The sequence below is a fragment of the Hyla sarda genome, chromosome 5, assembly GCF_029499605.1.
Source record: "Hyla sarda isolate aHylSar1 chromosome 5, aHylSar1.hap1, whole genome shotgun sequence".
NCBI lineage: Eukaryota > Metazoa > Chordata > Amphibia > Anura > Hylidae > Hyla > Hyla sarda.
Window position 1 is genome coordinate 255,503,619 of NC_079193.1, and position 18,188 is coordinate 255,521,806.

The following is an 18,188-nucleotide window of genomic DNA, read 5'->3' on the forward strand; positions in this document are numbered from 1 at the left end:
ATAGGGCCTACTGACTACTGATCGTAGTTTACCTACCTTTTTAATGTTTTATGATTCTCCCTGAACTTTCTCTTGAGTGGCTGTGATCCAATAAAAGTAACTGCTGTGTATATCCACACTATATCGAAATTAGAATGTTGGTATATCATACCATAATTAGAATAGATCTGCCAAAGTATATCTGATTTCTGCCAGTCATGTATCCTCTAATTTAGAAAGTTAGATGTCTAATAAAAGAGTTTCTGCCGATGAGATCCAGAATGACAACTATGCTGTAGTGGTATTGGGGGAGAATTTATCATTTTATATGTAAATCAAGTTTTCCTGTGCTTACATCATGTATACTTTCCCCATATTTATCAAAAAGACACCCATTCATCATAAATGGCTAAATAGTTTAGATCTAAGTAAGTTTCAAAGTGTGGTTTGGTCTGGGCTGGAGTGAGAGTGCGCAAAAATTTGTGGGATTGCGCAAAGATTTCTTACCATTTAAAATTGTTACATTGATAAATCCGCTACCACTGCAAAAGGCAAAGCACATTTGACTTCATCCTGAGGAGTTTTGATAAAAACCATAGCATTGTGGAAGCGAAAAAGTTGCCCGAGTAGCTGGAAGACAAGAGACTTCTACCCTGACTATTAAGGCTAGGTTCACATAGCCATTGTGTTCTGTACTTTTTTTTTTTTTTTCATGCTGAATGGCCTCAAGACGGTAAGAACACAACTGACACCACCAGGTCCCAATGGATCCTATTGACTTGAATAGGGTCCATCTGGGATCCTGCATTTTGCCGGAGAATAAAATAGTGCATGCATTATTTTTGCTCCGCTAAACTCCTGTCATTCCAACATAGCTTTATATACCAGAGCAAGAAAGCAATGTGAACGAGCTCCAAGTTGTGAACCTTGTATGTCAGTGGAAAAGCTCATTGGGGATAGAAGTCGATTATGTATCGAGAATCTTTCCTTATTTTTCATGTTTCTGCCTAATAATATACTTTCAGTATCAAGTTTAGGTATTATCTCAAGACCTATATTGGCCTTAATCGTCTCACTTCATACTTGTCCTTTCTGTATATTTGTTATTAATAGTGTAGTGGCCTTTTCTAACAGCTTCTTTTTTAATTGTCCAACAAGTGAGTATGTGGGTGGACCCAGACAGCAGAGGGCCCCTGTGCAAAGAATCTGCATGCCCCCCCCCCCCCACCTCCCCTTAAACCACACATACAGATATAAACATATAAATGCAAATAAAATGTATCTTGTTAATAAGACTACAAGGACAAATCTGTATTACACAATTTATTGCCAGTTTGTAACAGAAGTAGTGATCACCTTCCCTGCTGGCCTCCAACAGCCTGTGCTGCATACAGCGTCAGGTCATAGTGCGCGGAGGTCGGAGGGGTAAGTAGCACTTCTCTCCACTGCCTCTCTTGCATATCAGTGAGCGCTCGTGGCGAGATGCTATATCGGCACGCCCCACCCACGGAAACACATCTGCCCCCCTCAGCGACCCCCCCCCCCCATGTCACATTCTCCCCTCACCTCTATCATATCACATTCTCCTCCCATGTCACATCACCCCATTTGCCAAATCTCTAAACACCCCCCCCCCCGTTTGTCACACCTCCCTATTTGCCACATCACATTACATTACATTAATTGTTATCTTCCTACTGCGCTGTTGATAATGACTTTATTTAATACTGATACTCCTTACTGCTGACAAGTTGCAGCCAAGATAATACTGTTTTTGATGTCACCTCTAAAGGATGTTTGTTTTTCCCCTTTTTTTTTATAGCTTTGTTTGTGCTGTCGAACAAAAAGGTTTTCCCTATTTACGTGGTCTTATACTTGTCAATTCTGTAAAAGGTATGTATACTTTGTTTTTGTTTGTTTTTGCTTGTATTATACTGGAATGTTTTAAACGTTTTCATAAAATGATCTATGTGAATTTATATTATATTGAGTTTTATGGTTTGTGTTAGCAAGTAATTAACCCCTTAAGGACTCAGCCCATTTTGGCCTTAAGGACTCAGACAATTTAATTTTTACGTTTTCATTTTTTCCTCCTCGCCTTCTAAAAATCATAACTCTTTTATATTTTCATGCACAGACTAGTATGAGGGCTTGTTTTTTGCGCGACCAGTTGTCCTTTGTAATGACATAACTCATTATATCATAAAATGTATGGCGCAACCAAAAAACACTATTTTTGTGGGGAAATTAAAACGAAAAACGTAATTTTGCTAATTTTGGAAGGTTTCGTTTTCACGCCGTACAATTTATGGTAAAAATGATGTGTGTTCTTTATTCTGAGGGTCAATACGATTAAAATGATACCCATTATTACATACTTTTCTATTATTGTTGTGCTTAAAAAAAATCACAAACTTTTTAACCAAATTAGTATGTTTATAATCCCTTTATTTTGATGACCTCTAACTTTTTTATTTTTCCGTATAAGCGGCGGTATGGGGGCTCATTTTTTGCGCCATGATCTGTACTTTTTTTTTATACCACATTTGCATATAAAAAACTTTTAATACATTTTTTATAATTTTTTTTTTAATAAAATGTATTAAAAAAGTAGGAATTTTGGACTTTTTTTTTTTTCCGTTCACGCCGTTCACCGTACGGGATCATTAACATTTTATTTTAATAGTTCGGACATTTACGCACGCGGCGATACCAAATATGTCTATAAAAAAAATTTTACCCTTTTTGGGGGTACAATAGGAAAAAACGGACGTTTAACTTTTTTATTGGGGGAGGGGATTTTTCACTTTTTTTTTACTTTTACATATTTTTACTATTGGGGACTATTCATAGCAATACCATGATTGCTAATACTGATCTGTTCTATGTATAGGACATAGAACAGATCAGTGTTATCGGCTATCTTCTGCTCTGGTCTGCTCGATCACAGACCAGAGCAGGAGACGCCGGGAGCAGCACGGAGGAAGGAGAGGGGACCTCCGTGTGGCGTTCTGAATGATCGGATCCCGCAGCAGCGATGCGGGCGATCCGATCATTCATTCAAATCGCGCACTGCCGCAGATGCCGGGATCTGTATTGATCGCGGGCGTCGGCCATTGCCGGCGGGTCCCTGGCTGCGATCAGCAGCCGGGATCAGCCACGCATGACACGGGCATCGCTCCGATGCCCGCGGTTATGCACAGGACGTAAATGTACGTCCTGGTGCGTTAAGTACCACCGCACCAGGACGTACATTTACGTCCTGCGTCCTTAAGGGGTTAAATACTAGGCCTATGTGAAAGTGATGGTAGATTCTCCAGCTGGAATACTCCAGCCAATATGACTAATCTCTGTTTATGTTTCGTGTTTACAGGCCTGTTTGTTCTCAGTGTTGCAAAAAGGTAAGTAGATAGTAGTAGATATTCTGCATACCCTGATACATGAGCATGGCTTATATGGAGTATTTCAAATAGCATTATTTGACTTGCTATATTTACATGTATAATCAAGGGCCCTTGGCACACATTTTGATCAAATTGTGTTACCCATACACCGCAGTGAGGAGGCCTCATTGGATAGGACAATGAATAAAGCAGATTCGCCTATCACCTTTTTGCATTTTTTCTCACATTACATATATGTATGTTATGTTCTTAATGATCCATACTTGTATATGAATTTGTTGATTTGTTATAACAGATGAGATTACCTTCCAAGCCATATGCTACGCTCCCTATCTTCTCTCTGGGACCGTCTGCCTTGCAGAGAGGGGACAGCTTCCTTAGGCCTGAAAAGCCTTCCACCAGTCATCCCCGTCCCCTGCGTTCTTTACCTAAGTAAGTAACTGATCTGGTTATTAAACAATATAGAATATTTGTGGGGACCCCCCCCCCATAAAGATCTGGTTAGTTTGGTCAACACAATGTTATATTTGGAGCCCACTAGAGAAGACTTGACATTAGGAGCCCTCAGGAGCAACTGTTTGTGGCAAGGAGACATGAGCGTAAATTGGGTCACTCCTTTCTCCATTTGTATGATGTATCTGTGTAGATATTTTATTTCTTCTAATGAAATAGCAATGCTATCTAATACTTGTGGAGTCACACTATTTGTTTTGTTTGTTGAACTGTGGGCCCAGGAGTGCATAAGTAGGCTATTACCAATGAGGTTATGATGGGGCTGTAACATCAGCAATAATACTTTATGGTGTATATAATAGAATTGTATATGTAATAGTCTGGGTATCCAAGGAAACCCAAGGTAAACATTTATTATTAAAAAATTAGATGGTATCTATAATCATAACTCATCCACGTGGTCCAGTTTCTTTTATCAAGTACATTGCAGTCTCCCAATGCCATTTAATTTAGAGAGATGTAAAAGGTTGTCTCATGTAATTTATCATATCATTTGTATCGGGAACTCATACATAAACATTTATTGGTTATTTGGTTTTTGCATTGTAGGTTGGCCTCCAAGTCAAAATCTACAGACAAATCTGATGATGAGCTTCAGTTTCCTAAAGAGCTCATGGAGGACTGGAGCACCATGGAAGTGTGCGTGGACTGCAAAAAGTTTATCTCGGATATCATTAGCTCCAGTCGCCGCAGCTTGACGCTTGCTAACAAGAGGGCCCGCTTAAAACGGAAGACGCAGTCCTTTTACTTGTCATCTACTTCTGGAACTGCTGAATTCCGCCCCACAGAGAGAACAATAAATGAGATCTGAGACTCGTGCCTTTTAAACAGATTTTATTTTCATTTGCTTTTTCCTTCCTATTTCTTTTAATGGCTTGTATAAGCTTGAATTCTGCAGAATAGCACACGACCCTTCTGCGTCAACACAACTGATGCAGCCTTTTTTTTTGCACTGGATAAAAGCAACAATTGCCTTTATGAATTTGTCCATTTGTGATTAAACATTATTGCATGGACTCTGCTGGAGATCAGAATGTTCTACCTGAAAGAGGACCATGAGGGTAAAGCTAGAACTGTTACCTCACGGACACTAATACATATCCCAATGTTCCATGGAAATGGGTCTGTTATGTTTTTTTTACTCCATTGTGTCTCCTTTCATGTTTGTATCATACTAATCATTATCTAAAATTAGCTGTCGCCAAAATGACAATGAACGATGTCTTCATGCAGAAGAACTACTTAAGAGTAGAACCTATGCTAAGATATTGAAGCTTCAGGTATTTTCACGTTTGATGAGATAGGGTACTAGTAACCAGTGATTTTCTCTTAGAAGTACCTAGCTGGAGAACCACAGCACTTTTATTTCTTCCTCTTTGCCAAATGAAGTCTTCCCAGACCAAATGGGGTATCATGTTAAAGCTGATATATCTTCACACCAGTTTTTCCCCAGTGGATATAGTGGATTGACTGACATTGGAGAAAAAAATAAAATGGGGAACTGTTGCCTTTGGCAAGTAAATAGAAGATACCTTTCTGTGCTGATTTCGTTTTTTGTACAGTGAGTACACTACTAGCTTACTCTTAGTAGTATACAAATACGTTATAGCAATATGATGGCAAGTGTGATACCTTTATTGGTACAATACAAAGACTGTACTGGTCCAAACCAGCTGCCAAATGGCTAATCACTTTTATATTTCTTATTTTACCTTTTAGTAGGCTTGGTGAAATATGTATATATACACTCTGGTTGGTATTTGCCACAGATTACAATTTGTTGACTGTAGCAATACTACAGATAGGCAAGGGGCTGAACTGCCTAGTTGTAAATATTGAGCTGTACTGGAGCAGCTGAGAGTTACTGGTTCATCCCAGAGTGCGCTAGTTACCGCATTTACCGTACTATCAGGTTCTCGTTCACAAAACCGAAAATCTTATTTGTAAATACTTGTACCGTATTTATTAATACCTGGGTTGTGTTCTTATACAGACAGGAAGATTTGAGACTTGATGAGAGGTATATTTATATGTACATTGACTGTAATAATGTCCATTTTAACATCCTGTTAGTCATGTTAGCATTTTCTGCATTGTTTACTGTATTATGTTAAAGCTGCAGAATTATAGTTCATTTGTAATAATTTTATTTAAGGCATTTATTTTATAGCTGTAGAATCTGTATGAACACCATGTGGTGAACAGCGTAAACATTTGTGATCAGTGTTTACTTCACTTTTATTTTTATGTCCTTTTAGTCGGCTTACCATGAGGTGAAGCCTGCTGGGCTTTACTCCTGGTAGCCTACAAGGTGCGTATACCATTTGACGATTCCTTTGGCACTCCAGCAAGCCTGAACCAGTTAGAGTGCCAAATGTTGCCCATCCTTGCCACGTGGTGACTCCAGCCTACATTGATTGTAGATGTTCTGAACTCTATCCCATGATGGATCTGTTCCTTGTTATCTCTCTTACCTCCCTGTACATTTCTCCACAGCAGCATCTGCAGTGCTTCTGTGAGGACAATAAAATGCCTTGAAATCATGACGGTGTGCATTTCTTCAATTAGAAGTGGGATTTTAAATGTGCTTTGTGTTTGTTTTTTTTGTTTTTGTAACATTTGCTTTAAAAATAATTAAAAGTCAATAACTAAAAGTTAAAAACCGCAAAATACTTGTAAGGGCCCATTTACCTCCCGATTCAGCAATACGCTTCACGTCTATGTCAGTAACCTGTCAATTGCTGATGTATACCTGTGCATACTGGCACAGCCTCAAGGACTTTAACCCCTTAACGACAATGGATGTAAATGTACGTCATGGTGAAGTGGTCCTTAGCGGTGCTCGCGTCATGCGTGGCAGGTCCCGGCTGCTATCAGCAGTCAGGGACCCACCCGTAATGGCGGACATCCGCGATCGCGCGGTTGTCCGCCATTAACCCCCTCAGATGCCGTGATCAATACAGATCACGGCATCTGCGGCAGTGCGGTACTTTGAATGGATGATCTGATCGCCCGCAGCACTGCCGCGGCGATCCGATCATCCAGCATGGCGGCCATAGGTCCCCTCACCTTGCTCCGACCGTCTCCCGGGGTCTTCTGCTCTGGTCCGAGATCTATGTCCTATACATAGCACTGAACAGTATTAGCAATCAACAAATTGCTATGAATAGTCCCCTATGGGGACATAAAAAGTGTAAAAAAAAAAAAGAAAAAAAAATTTTTTTTTTTAAATGTAACATAAAAATTGGAAAAATCACCTCCCCCAATAAAAAAGTAAAACGTCCGTTTTCCCATTTTACCCCCCAAAAAGCGTAAAAAAAATAATTAATACAGATATTTGGTATCGCCATGTGCGTAAAAGTCTGAACTATTTAAATATATTGTTAATTATCCTTTACGGTGAACGGCGTAAACGTAAAAAAAACTTTTAAAGTCCAAAATTGTTGCTTTTTTGTCCATTTTCATTCCAAAAAAATGTATAAAAAGTAAAACCTAAGCAAAAGTGGTACTAATAAAAACTACAGATCATGGCGCAAAAAATGAGCCCTCATATTGCCCCATATGCGGAAAAATTTGAAAGTTATAGGTGGTCAAAATAGGGCAATTTCAAACATACTAATTTGGTTATAATGGTTTGAGATTTTTTTTTAAGCGGTACAGTTATAGAAAAGCATATAATCATGGGTATCATTTTAATCATATTGACCCACAGAATAAAGAAAACATGGCATTTTTACCAGAAAGTGTACAGCGTGAAAACAAAACCTTCCAAAATTTGCTAAATTGAGGTTTTCTTTTCAATTTTCCCACATAAAAAATATTTGTTTGGTTGCGCCGTACATTTTATGGTAAAATAAGTGATGTAATTACAAAGTACAATTGGTGACACAAAAAAACAGCCCTCATATGGGTCTGTGGATGGAAATATAAGAGAGTTATGACTTTTAGAAGGCAATGAGGAAAAACGAAACTGAAAAAATAAAATTGGTCTGGTCCTTAAGGCCAAAATGGGCCTGGTCCTTAAGGGGTTAAAAGGGGTACTCTGGTGGAAAACTATTTTACCTAATCACTCATGTTGGCACCCTTGGAGAGGACCTCCTACCGTAGGACAGAAAACCTGGGAACATAAAATAGGGACACGCCTCTCCACACCTCAGTTCAGGTTTCCTGTCCTCCAGTAGGAGGCCTGGGAGCTGTCTCCATACCTCACTAAGGGGCTGCAGGTCTTCCGGTAGTTGGGCTCTCTGACTGGCAGAAGTCTCCTCAGGGGGGAGCAGTCGTAAGCCTATCTGTGGGTCCTGCGGGGGTCTGGTGGGGGTCCCGATAGCCCTGCATCTCCGTCCTTCCCTCGGTCATTGTGGCGTAAAGAGGTGAGGGCTGTGGAGTAGCGCGTTCTCTGCCGGCTCTCCTGGCTCTGAGGCCAGAACAACGCTTGCGCAGTGACGCCGGCGGATGTGCGTCAGCCTGGCAGTGTAGCGTTACTTCCGGTTCTGGCCTCCTTTCAAAAGGGGCACGGGAATCCTCCACTTTCGGATTCCCTGTTGGCATTCACAGCGTCCTGAACCCTGTGGACAGCAGGCAGCCAGCCCACAACAATTTTTGGTAGCGCAGCAGTTTCCCAGCAGTATCCAGGGGCAGTAGTTCCAACCTGCAGCAGTTAACAGTGGTATCCAGGGGCAACAGTTCCAGCCGCAGCAGCCAGCAGCAGTATCCAGTGGCAACAGTTCCAGCTGGCAAGCAGCTGAGCAGACCATTCTTTGTTGCCCTACAGTGTTTTGCTGAAAAACTCCTCCAGCATGTCAGAGCATTTGACAGAGAGAGGTGGACGCTCCAAGAAGAGTAGTTCCAGCCCAGCTATGGAGGTGTGGATCTGCTTCTGGGTGAGAACTTCAATTTCATTACTGTATTCTGCAAGCTAAGTCAGGCTATTGTTTTGTCTTGTAGGGTAGCGAGACGTCTTCTTCTAAATCCCATAATAAAGAATGTTCAAAATGTAGGAAGCTGTTAGATCCTGCCTATAAAAAGTCTATATGTGTAGCATGTATTGAAGTTATCATGACCCTGGAGTCCTCTGCAATTGCTAGCAACTTAAGAGTAATCAGGGAGGAGATAGATTCGTCCCTTAACCCCTTAAGGACTCAGGGTTTTTCCGTTTTTGCACTTTCGTTTTTTCCTCCTTACCTTTTAAAAATCATAACCCTTTCAATTTTCCACCTAAAAATCCATATTATGGCTTATTTTTTGCGTCGCCAATTCTACTTTGCAGTGACATTAGTCATTTTACCCAAAAATGCACGGCGAAACGGAAAAAAAAATCATTATGCGACAAAATCGGGAAAAAAACGCCATTTTGTAACTTTTTGGGGGCTTCCGTTTCTACGCAGTGCATATTTCGGTAAAAATTACACCTGATTATTCTGTAGGTCCATACGGTTAAAATGATACCCTACTTATATAGGTTTGATTTTGTCGCACTTCTGGAAAAAATCATAACTACATGCAGGAAAATGTATACGTTTAAAAATGTCATCTTCTGACCCCTATAACTTTTTTATTTTTCCACATACAGGGAAGTATGAGGACTCATTTTTTGCGCTGTGATCTGAAGTTTTTATCGGTATGATTTTTGTTTTGATCGGACTTTTTGATCACTTTTTATTAATTTTTTTAATGGTATAAAAAGTGACCAAAATACGCTTTTTTGGACTTTGGAATTTTTTTGCGCGTACGCCATTGACCGTGGGGTTTAATTAATGATATATTTTTATAGTTCGGACATTTACGCACGCGGCGATACCACATATGTTTATTTTTATTTATTTTTACACTGTTTTATTTTTTTTATGGGAAAAGGGGGGTGATTCAAACTTTTATTAGGGAAGGGGTTAAATGACCTTTATTAACACTTTTTTTAACATTTTTTTTGCAGTGTTATAGGTCCCATAGGGACCTATAACACTGCACACACTGATCTCCTATGCTGATCACTGGCGTGTATTAACACGCCTGTGATCAGCATTATCGGCGCTTGACTGCTCCTGCCTGGATCTCAGGCACGGAGCAGTCATTCGTCGATCGGACACCGAGGAGGCAGGTAAGGGCCCTCCCCGTGTCCGGTCAGCTGTTCGGGACGCCGCGATTTCACCGCGGCGGTCCCGAACAGCCCGACTGAGCAGCTGGGTCACTTTCAGTTTCACTTTAGAAGCGGCGGTCAGCTTTGACCGCCGCTTCTAAAGGGTTAATACCGCACATCGCCGCGATCGGCAATGTGTGGTATTAGCCGCGGGTCCCGGCCATTGATGAGCGCCGGGACCAACGCGATATGATGCAGGATCGCAGCGCGATCCTGCTTCATATCGCGGGAGCCGGCGCAGGACGTAAATATACGTCCTGCGTCGTTAGGGGGTTAAAGGACTTAGGAATTGTTGGGAATGTGGGTGCTTCAGCCCCTCCTGTGGTCACCCCTGCTATCTCCAGTCCTCCTAGTATTCATGAGGAGAATCTTACTCTACTTTCCTCCTCTGATGAAGAGAAAGAAGAGTTTAAATCCAAATTGCTCTTTTCTCCACATGATACTGATCTGCTCCTTAAAGCAATCTGTCTAACTGTTAACCTTGAGGAGAGCAGAGAGATAGTCATGGCTGAAGACGCCCTATACGAAGGTTCAGGGCCCAAGAAGTCCTGTACCTTTTAATTTGCATAAAAGTACCAAGCAAATAATTGATAACATATCCGCCTTGCCCTTTTAGGACCTAGGAACTCTGAAACTGAGTTCTTTAACAAAACAAAACTTGGGAGGCGGCCTCAGCTTCTATCAGAATCAATGTAGCTGCTGCGTGTGTCGCTCGCTCCCTAAGAGTCTGGGTTTCACAATTACAATCCCATCTTGTTAATCAGACTCCTAGAGAAGAGATCTTGACACCTCGGTAGAGTCGATAAGATTGGGTGCCAGAGCAGCTGCTTTATCTAATTCTTCTAGAAAAGCCACATGGCTTAGGCAATGGAAGGGTGATGTGGACTCAAAAGGCCTTGCATTTGAGATCGCCTTTTTGGTCCCATCTTAGTCAAACTACTTGAGAAGGCTTCTGATGGGAAAAAAGGATTTCCTATTCAGGGTCATGTCCAATCCAGGAAGCCTAATCAGAAGTTTCAGGACAACAGGAAATGTAAAGTCCTTAGTAAAGGTAGCGGGTTCCTCTCCAATCCCAACAAAGAGTTCTTTCCACCCGGATATCTGGTCTCCTTCTGGAGTTCCGGTCTTTTCTGCCAGACAGATTCTTTCTCACTGGGATAGTGAAAGATTCCCTGAAACAAGAGGCCATGGTCGCAGAAATAAAAAAAATTTTGTTCAAAAAAGTCCTGGTTCCAGTACTTCTTCTTAATAAAAACAAACAAAAAGAAAGGTTCTTTCAGAGTTATAATAAATCTGAAGAAGTTAAACAATTTTCTGTCATACAAAAGATTCAGGATGGAGTCCCTAAAATCCACAATCCCTCTACTATTTCCAAATTGCATGTTGGCCTCTGTAGATTTGGAAGAAGCATACTACCAGATTCCCATCCACAACTCTCATCAAAAGTTTCTAAGAGTGGCGGTGTTTATGGAGGGAGCTTAAGTCCATTAACAGTACCAAGCCCTTCCCTTTGGAGTATCCCAAGCCCCAAGGGTATTCACCAAAGTGATGGAGGAGGTGGCAGCCTTCATAAGAACCCAAAGCATCCTGTTAGTTCCATATCTGGGCGATTTACTGATTGTATCAGACTCTTCAGAAACACTTCAATTGCAGATTCAAGCAGTTTGCTCCATATTGAAAGATCTGGGTTGGAATCTAAATCTAAAAAAGTCAAACTTAACCCCTTCCAAGCAGTGCATTTTCTTAGGCATCCTTCTGGATTCAATGTCTCAACTCTCCCCCCAGCCTCTAGCCAAACAGAGCCTCATCAAGGGCAGAGTAGAAATTATTTTCCGGTCTCACTTATGCACCTTGAGGGAAGCAATGTCAATACTGGGTCTGATGACCTATTGAATCATAGCAGTGAAATGGGCTCAGTACAGATCCAGGATGTTACAGATAGCCTTCAAAAGTGGGATGGCCATCCCTTATCACTAAACCAAAAATGTTTCCTTTCCTCAAAAGCAAGGGTCTCCTTGATATGGTGGATGAACCTCAACAACCTATCTCAAGAGGTACCTTGGTCTCCCTCACCGGTAGTGAGTATCAGTCCTTGGGGTTGGGGGTGCCTCCTGCGGCCAGCATCTCCTTCAAGGCAGATGGTCTCCTCAGATGCATCAGTCTACATCAAATTGCAAAGAGCTCTATGCAGTATTCCAGGCAATATCTTAGCTTTTTCCTCAAATCCAAGGGAAGGATGTGCTGATATATTCAGACAACACCACCGCTGTAGCCTACTTAAACAAGCGGGGGGGTACAAGATCAAATTCCCTGTTAAGTCTCTCCTTCCAGATTTTTTTCCTTAGCGGAGGTCAAGCTAGCATCTCTCTCTGAGGTTCACCTGAGAGGGGAAGACAACAAGGTTGCAGACTTCCTGAGCAGATCTCCTTCAATCCAAATGGTGTATAAACAAGGAGATATTTGCAATGATAGAGGAAAGGTTTGGAAAATTCTCTATAGATCTCTTTGTTTCCAGAAACAACAGGAAGATCACAGGTTCTATTCTCTCAACCCACTGGATTATCTGGCAGCAGTAGACGCCTTCTCTCAGGACTGGGGAAAAGAAAGAGGGTACGCTTCCCCACCTCTTTGCTTTATCCCTCGCGTCTTGAAAAAGAGAAGACGGGACAGAGCCTTAGTACTATTGATAGCGCCCTTCTGGTGGGTTCTTCCAGACAGGGAGGATCTACTGTACCAGGGACCAGCTCATCATCCTCAGTCGGTTCACCTTCATCAAACAGCCTGGATGCTGAGAGGTCAATTTTAGACGCTAGAGGCCTATCTGGCCAAGTAATACACACCTTGCTTGCAAGTAGGAAAGATGTAACATCCGCCATATACCTAAGAACATGGAGAGCCTTCTTAAGAGTAGCGGATCCAGCAGTCGATCCGTTGGGAGATCCTAATATCCCTCAGATCCTTCATTTCCTTCAGTTAGGCCTGGATAAGAAGCTAAGTCCTAGTACCATTAAAATACAAATCTCAGCACTTATCTGCTAACTTGCAGTTAAAAAATGAACTATCTTTGTTAAACGCTTTATTTCTGGAGCTACCAAATTAAATCCTCTATCAAAACCTACTGTTCCCCCTTGCTCACCCTCCAGATGTGCTTCCTCCTGGCAATAACAACAGCTAGGAGGGAAGGGGAATTGCAAACACTCTCTGCCTTTCCTCCATATATCAAGATATTAGATGACAGAATAGTAATGAGGACTTTACCCTCTTTTCTGCCAAAAGCGGTCTCAGAGTTTCATAGATCTCAGGAAATTATTCTTCCCTATTTTTGCGATGAGCCGAGACATGAAGGGGAAGTCAAGTTCCATAACCTTGATGTCAGAAGATGCCTTATAAAGTATCTGGACTCTACTAAGGACCTTCATTCTATAGAGAATCTTTTAGTTCAATGTTCTGGCCCTATTAGTAGATGGATCAGGACATGAATTACATTAGCCAATACTACAAAGAATCAGGATCCACCTTCCTTTTTTTTCAGCTCACTTTACCAGAGCAGTGGCTTCCTCCTGGGCAGAGAAGGCTGAAGCCTCTCTGGACCTAATCTGTGCTACATGGTTCTCAAAATATACTTTTTTAAAACACTATAGGTTACAGTTAAATCCTGTTTCTGATCATTCCTTTGGACGTAAAGTCCTTCAGGCGGTAGTCCTGCCCTGATTGGTTACTATCCTAAGTCTCCAAGGGTGCTGTCATCAGCGATTAGGTAAAGATAGATTACTTACCGGGTAAGTACTGAGAAAAAAGTATTTTTACGTTGTTTAATTATTCTAAGTGAATGAAAATGATTTTCTGTGTTTAATGGCTCATTTTTGAGTACTTTACTTTGAACTGAGGTGTGGAGAGGCGGGTCCCTATTTTATGTTCCCAGGTTTCCTGTCCTGTGGTGGGAGGTCCTCTCCAAGAGTGCTGTCATGAGCTAATGAAAAACAGATTACCCGGTAAATAATCCATCTTTTTTTTTATCACCTGGTACCAGAAAGTTAAACAAATTTGTAAATTACTTCTATTTAAAAATCCCAATCCCTCCAGTACTTATCAGCTGCTGTATACTACAAAGGAAGTTCTTTTCTTTTTGAATTTCTTTTCTGTCTGACCACAGTGCTCTCTGCTGACACCTCTGTCCATGTCAGGAACTGTCCAGAGCAGGATAGGTTTGCTATGGGGATTTGCTCCAACTCTGGACAGTTTCTGACATGGACAGAGGTGTCAGCAGATAGCACTGTGGACCACTTCCTGTGGAGCATACAGCAGCTGATAAGTACTGGAAGGATTAAGGTTTTTAAATAGAATTTACAAATCTGTGTAACTTTCTGGTACCAGTTTTTAAAAAACATATATATATTTCCACCGAAGTACCCCTTTAATAGCCCAAACGTAGTCAATTTTGTGACTACACTCATTTTCAGAATGTCTGTGTGTATTTTAGAGACTTAAAAAGTGTAGTTATCACAACTAATTTTCTTGGGCAAATAAATCCCCCTCAGGGATAAACCTGACTAGAGGCACCCAAATATATTGAATAAAACGTAGCTTTTATTAATGGGGTACTCCGGCGCTAAGACATCTTATCCCCTATCCAAAGGAGATAAGATGCCTGATAGGGGATAAGATGCCTGATCGCGGTTGGGGACCCCCGGGATCTTGCACGCAGCTCCCCGTTATAATCAGTCCCCGGAGCATGTTCACTCCGGGTCTGATTACTGGCGATCACAGGGGCTGGAGCATTGTGACGTCACAGCCCCGCCCCCATGTGACGTCATGCTCCACCCCCTCAATGCAAGCCTATGGGAGGGGGCGTGGCAGCGGCGGGACCCCCGCGATCCTTTGGATAGGGGATAAGATGTCTTAACGCCGGAGTACCCCTTTAATGTCAAAATAATAATGAAATAGTGCTCAGTGGCCACTAAGTGGCAGTGACGTTTTAAAATTACAGCACTGTGCATATGCGTTCTGATGTTTGATTACGCTATGTAGCATGCATAGGTTCATTAGCTGATTATATTTGGTATAGCTAGCTGGCTTAAAAAAGCCAGTGTTTTCACTTTTTTAGAAACCATGCATCCAGCATTTGTGAATTTGACTTGTTGTTTTTGTTATTTTTGTTCAGCCAGCTAACTCCGCAGCATCTCCTATGCTGGAACCTATCACACAGTGCTGAGCTAAAATTATATCCATCCTTTCTGACGTTTCGCCATTGACTGGCTTTTTCATGGCGAAACATCAGAAAGGAAGGGTATAATTTTAGCTCAGCACTGTCATAGGAGATGCTGCTTAGTTAGCTGGCTGAACAAAAATAAAAAAATAGCCAGTCAAATTCACAAATTCTGGATGCATGGTTTAAAAAAAAAAAGTGAAAACACTGGCTTTTTTAAGCCAGCTAGCTATACCAAATATAATCAGCTAATGAACCTATGCATGCTACATAGCGTAATCAATAAATATCAGAACGCATATGCACAGTGCTGTAATTTTAAAACGTCACTGCCACCTAGTGGCCACTCAGCACTATTTCATTACTATTTTGACATTAATAAAAGCTAAGTTTTATTCAATATATTTGGGTGCCTCTAGTCAGGGTTATCCCTGAGGGGATTTATTTCCCCAAGGAAATTAGTTGTGATGATAATAGTTGCCCGGAGACCTTTTTTGGTGGTTTTGTATTAAAAAATGTAGTGTCACAGAAAATATGTATGTGTTTGGTAATTGACCCAAACGTAGTCACTAGTTGGCTAGGGTCTAGGCCATTTAAGTTATAAATATATATATATCAGGGTTGGGTTATGGGAGGGATATTATTTGCCTCCTGTCGTTCATAAAATCCATATTCTCCGTTACAATGTTAGGAAAGTCATAAATTTGATGTCGACTAGGAGGCTCATAATATGCTAGTTTAAAGCTTTTACAAAACATATATATCAATAAACATATAAATGAAGATGTTAGAATCAGATAAGAGACATGGAAACATGAGGTTCAGGATGAAAGTAAAAGGTTCAAAAAGTAGACTCTGAAGACCAATCAGCAGCCTTAAGAATGTCAGAAAGAGAGCCACCAGTGCTGATGTGATCGCTCTGGGCATCGCCCCAGATTATGCTTTGATTGTGTTTTACTAACTTTCTGTTTTTTATGTGAAAATCTTTAATAAAAATTACAGTTGAAAAAAAAAAAAAAAAGAAAGAGAGCCACCAGTGATGGCAGTTTTAGTGGACATAGCACTTCTAACGGAATGAGCTCTGAAAAGAGAAATGTCTATACTAGCAAGGGTCATAGTAGTTCTTATCCATCTCGCTAAGGTAGAGGAGGAAACCGGAAGATGAGGTTTACAATAAGAAATAAGAAGTTGGCAAGAAGACGAAGAGTGCAAAAGAGCAGTTTTACGGTCATAGGATTGTAAACAAGAAACTACACATAAATCGATTTCCCTAAAAGGCGATTAGGGAAATAAGGGTAAAAGACTGATTGAAGAGATGATTTGGTAAGTCTACATATTTCAAAACGAACACCATGAGGTGAAAGAGTTCTGCGGGATATGTCCAAGGCATGGACATCTGAAACTTGTTTAATGGAAATTAGACATAGCAACATAGTAAGTTTAAAAGATTGAAATTTGATAGAAAGAGAATCGTCTGGCCAGGAAGAAAAGAGGGAAAGTACCAAAGAGATGTCCCAAGTAGAGCTATATTTTGGATGAGGAGGTCTCTTGAAACGAATGCCTTTTAGTAATTTGCACATAAGAGGGAGTTTACCAATAGGGATATCATGCCATGGAGCATGGTGTGCTGTGATGGCAGACCGGTAAAGATGAATTGTATGATAGGCTTTCCCTGAGTCGAATAGTTCAGAAAGAAAATTTAAGATGTGTGGGACAGGTGCGTGTATGTGATCCAAATGTCCCAAATGATCCCAAAATTTCCAAGCTGATCTGTAAGCTTTTCTGGTAACGGGGGACCAGGCTTTAGCGAGGATGTCTTTAGCTGATTGTGAAATTTCGATATGGATTGAGGAAGACCCGAGATGAGCCATGCTACTAGGGATAGGGAATTCGATAGGATGAGGATTGCCCTTGGGATCTACTAGGATATGAGGGTACAAAGGAAGTATTCTCGGAATGTCTATGGTGAGGCCCAGAAGTTGAGGGAACCACGTCTGAGGTGGCCACCAAGGAGTGATAGGGACAAGAGTCGATCGAAGAGAGAGCGTTTGTATTAGAACTCTGGGAATCATTGTGAAAGGAGGAAAAGTTTAAAGAACGCCCGAAGGCCACGTTTGAAGAAAAGCGTCTATAGCTAGACGTTCTGGATCTGGATGCCTACTGTAAAATGTTGGGATTTGTCAACTGACGCAAGATGCAAAAAGGTCCAGAAGGAGGGGACCCCAAAGAGTGTTGATGGATTGAAAGATTGTTCGGTCTAGCATCCAATTGCTGGAGTCGATGAGATAGCGGGAATTCCAATCCGCTATGGAATTGTATAGACCCGGGAAATATTTGATTTCAGAACAATAACCTGTCTAAGCAGAAATTCCATAATTGAGTGGCTATATTTGTAGGACTCTTGCAACCCATGCCACCTAAGCGATTGATGTATTGAACCACTGAGATGTTGTCCATACGAATCAATATACAGCAGTGCGATCTGAACTTCGCAAAGCTCTTGAGGGCGAAGAATCCTGCTAATAGTTTTAAGCCTCCTGTAGAAGCGGAACCGCATCGAGCACCCCAGCCTAGAAGGATGGCGTTGGATTCTATGAATTCATCTGGTCTGCAATTGAAATTGGCTTTTCCGTTCCAGGTTTGGATGTGTTGAAGCCACCAACTGAGTTCTTCTTTGGCCTCTGAAAAGAGGGTTATTTTGTCTGAATAAGTGTGACCTTTCCACAGATGGTGAGCCTTGAGCCGTTGAAGTGCTCTGTAGTGTAGAGGTGCCGGGAAAATAGCTTGGATAGAGGCAGAAAGAAGGCCTACTATTCTCGTTATAGTTCTCAAAGATATTGACCGTTTGAGAAGAATGGATCGAATTTCTTTTTGAATGGTTCATCATTTCCTGGGAGGAAGGCCGAGGGTAGAGGATTGTGTATTGACCATAAATCCCAGAAACTCAACTTCT

The 18,188-nt window shown here is 41.3% G+C and overlaps 1 protein-coding gene across 5 annotated transcripts in view; it reads left to right on the top strand.

Moving 5' to 3' along the window:
- Positions 1-6,439, top strand: part of SPIRE1 (spire type actin nucleation factor 1) — a 171,743-nt gene extending 165,304 nt beyond the window's left edge. For all 5 annotated transcript variants that reach the window (XM_056521526.1, XM_056521528.1, XM_056521530.1 and 2 more), the window contains 4 exons: positions 1,802-1,872; positions 3,353-3,380; positions 3,679-3,815; positions 4,446-6,439. In XM_056521526.1, the coding sequence (XP_056377501.1) occupies positions 1,802-1,872; positions 3,353-3,380; positions 3,679-3,815; positions 4,446-4,707 (498 nt within the window). In that variant the 3' untranslated portion in view covers positions 4,708-6,439. The remainder of the gene's footprint in view (positions 1-1,801; positions 1,873-3,352; positions 3,381-3,678; positions 3,816-4,445) is intronic.
- The last annotated feature ends 11,749 nt before the right edge of the window (positions 6,440-18,188 follow it).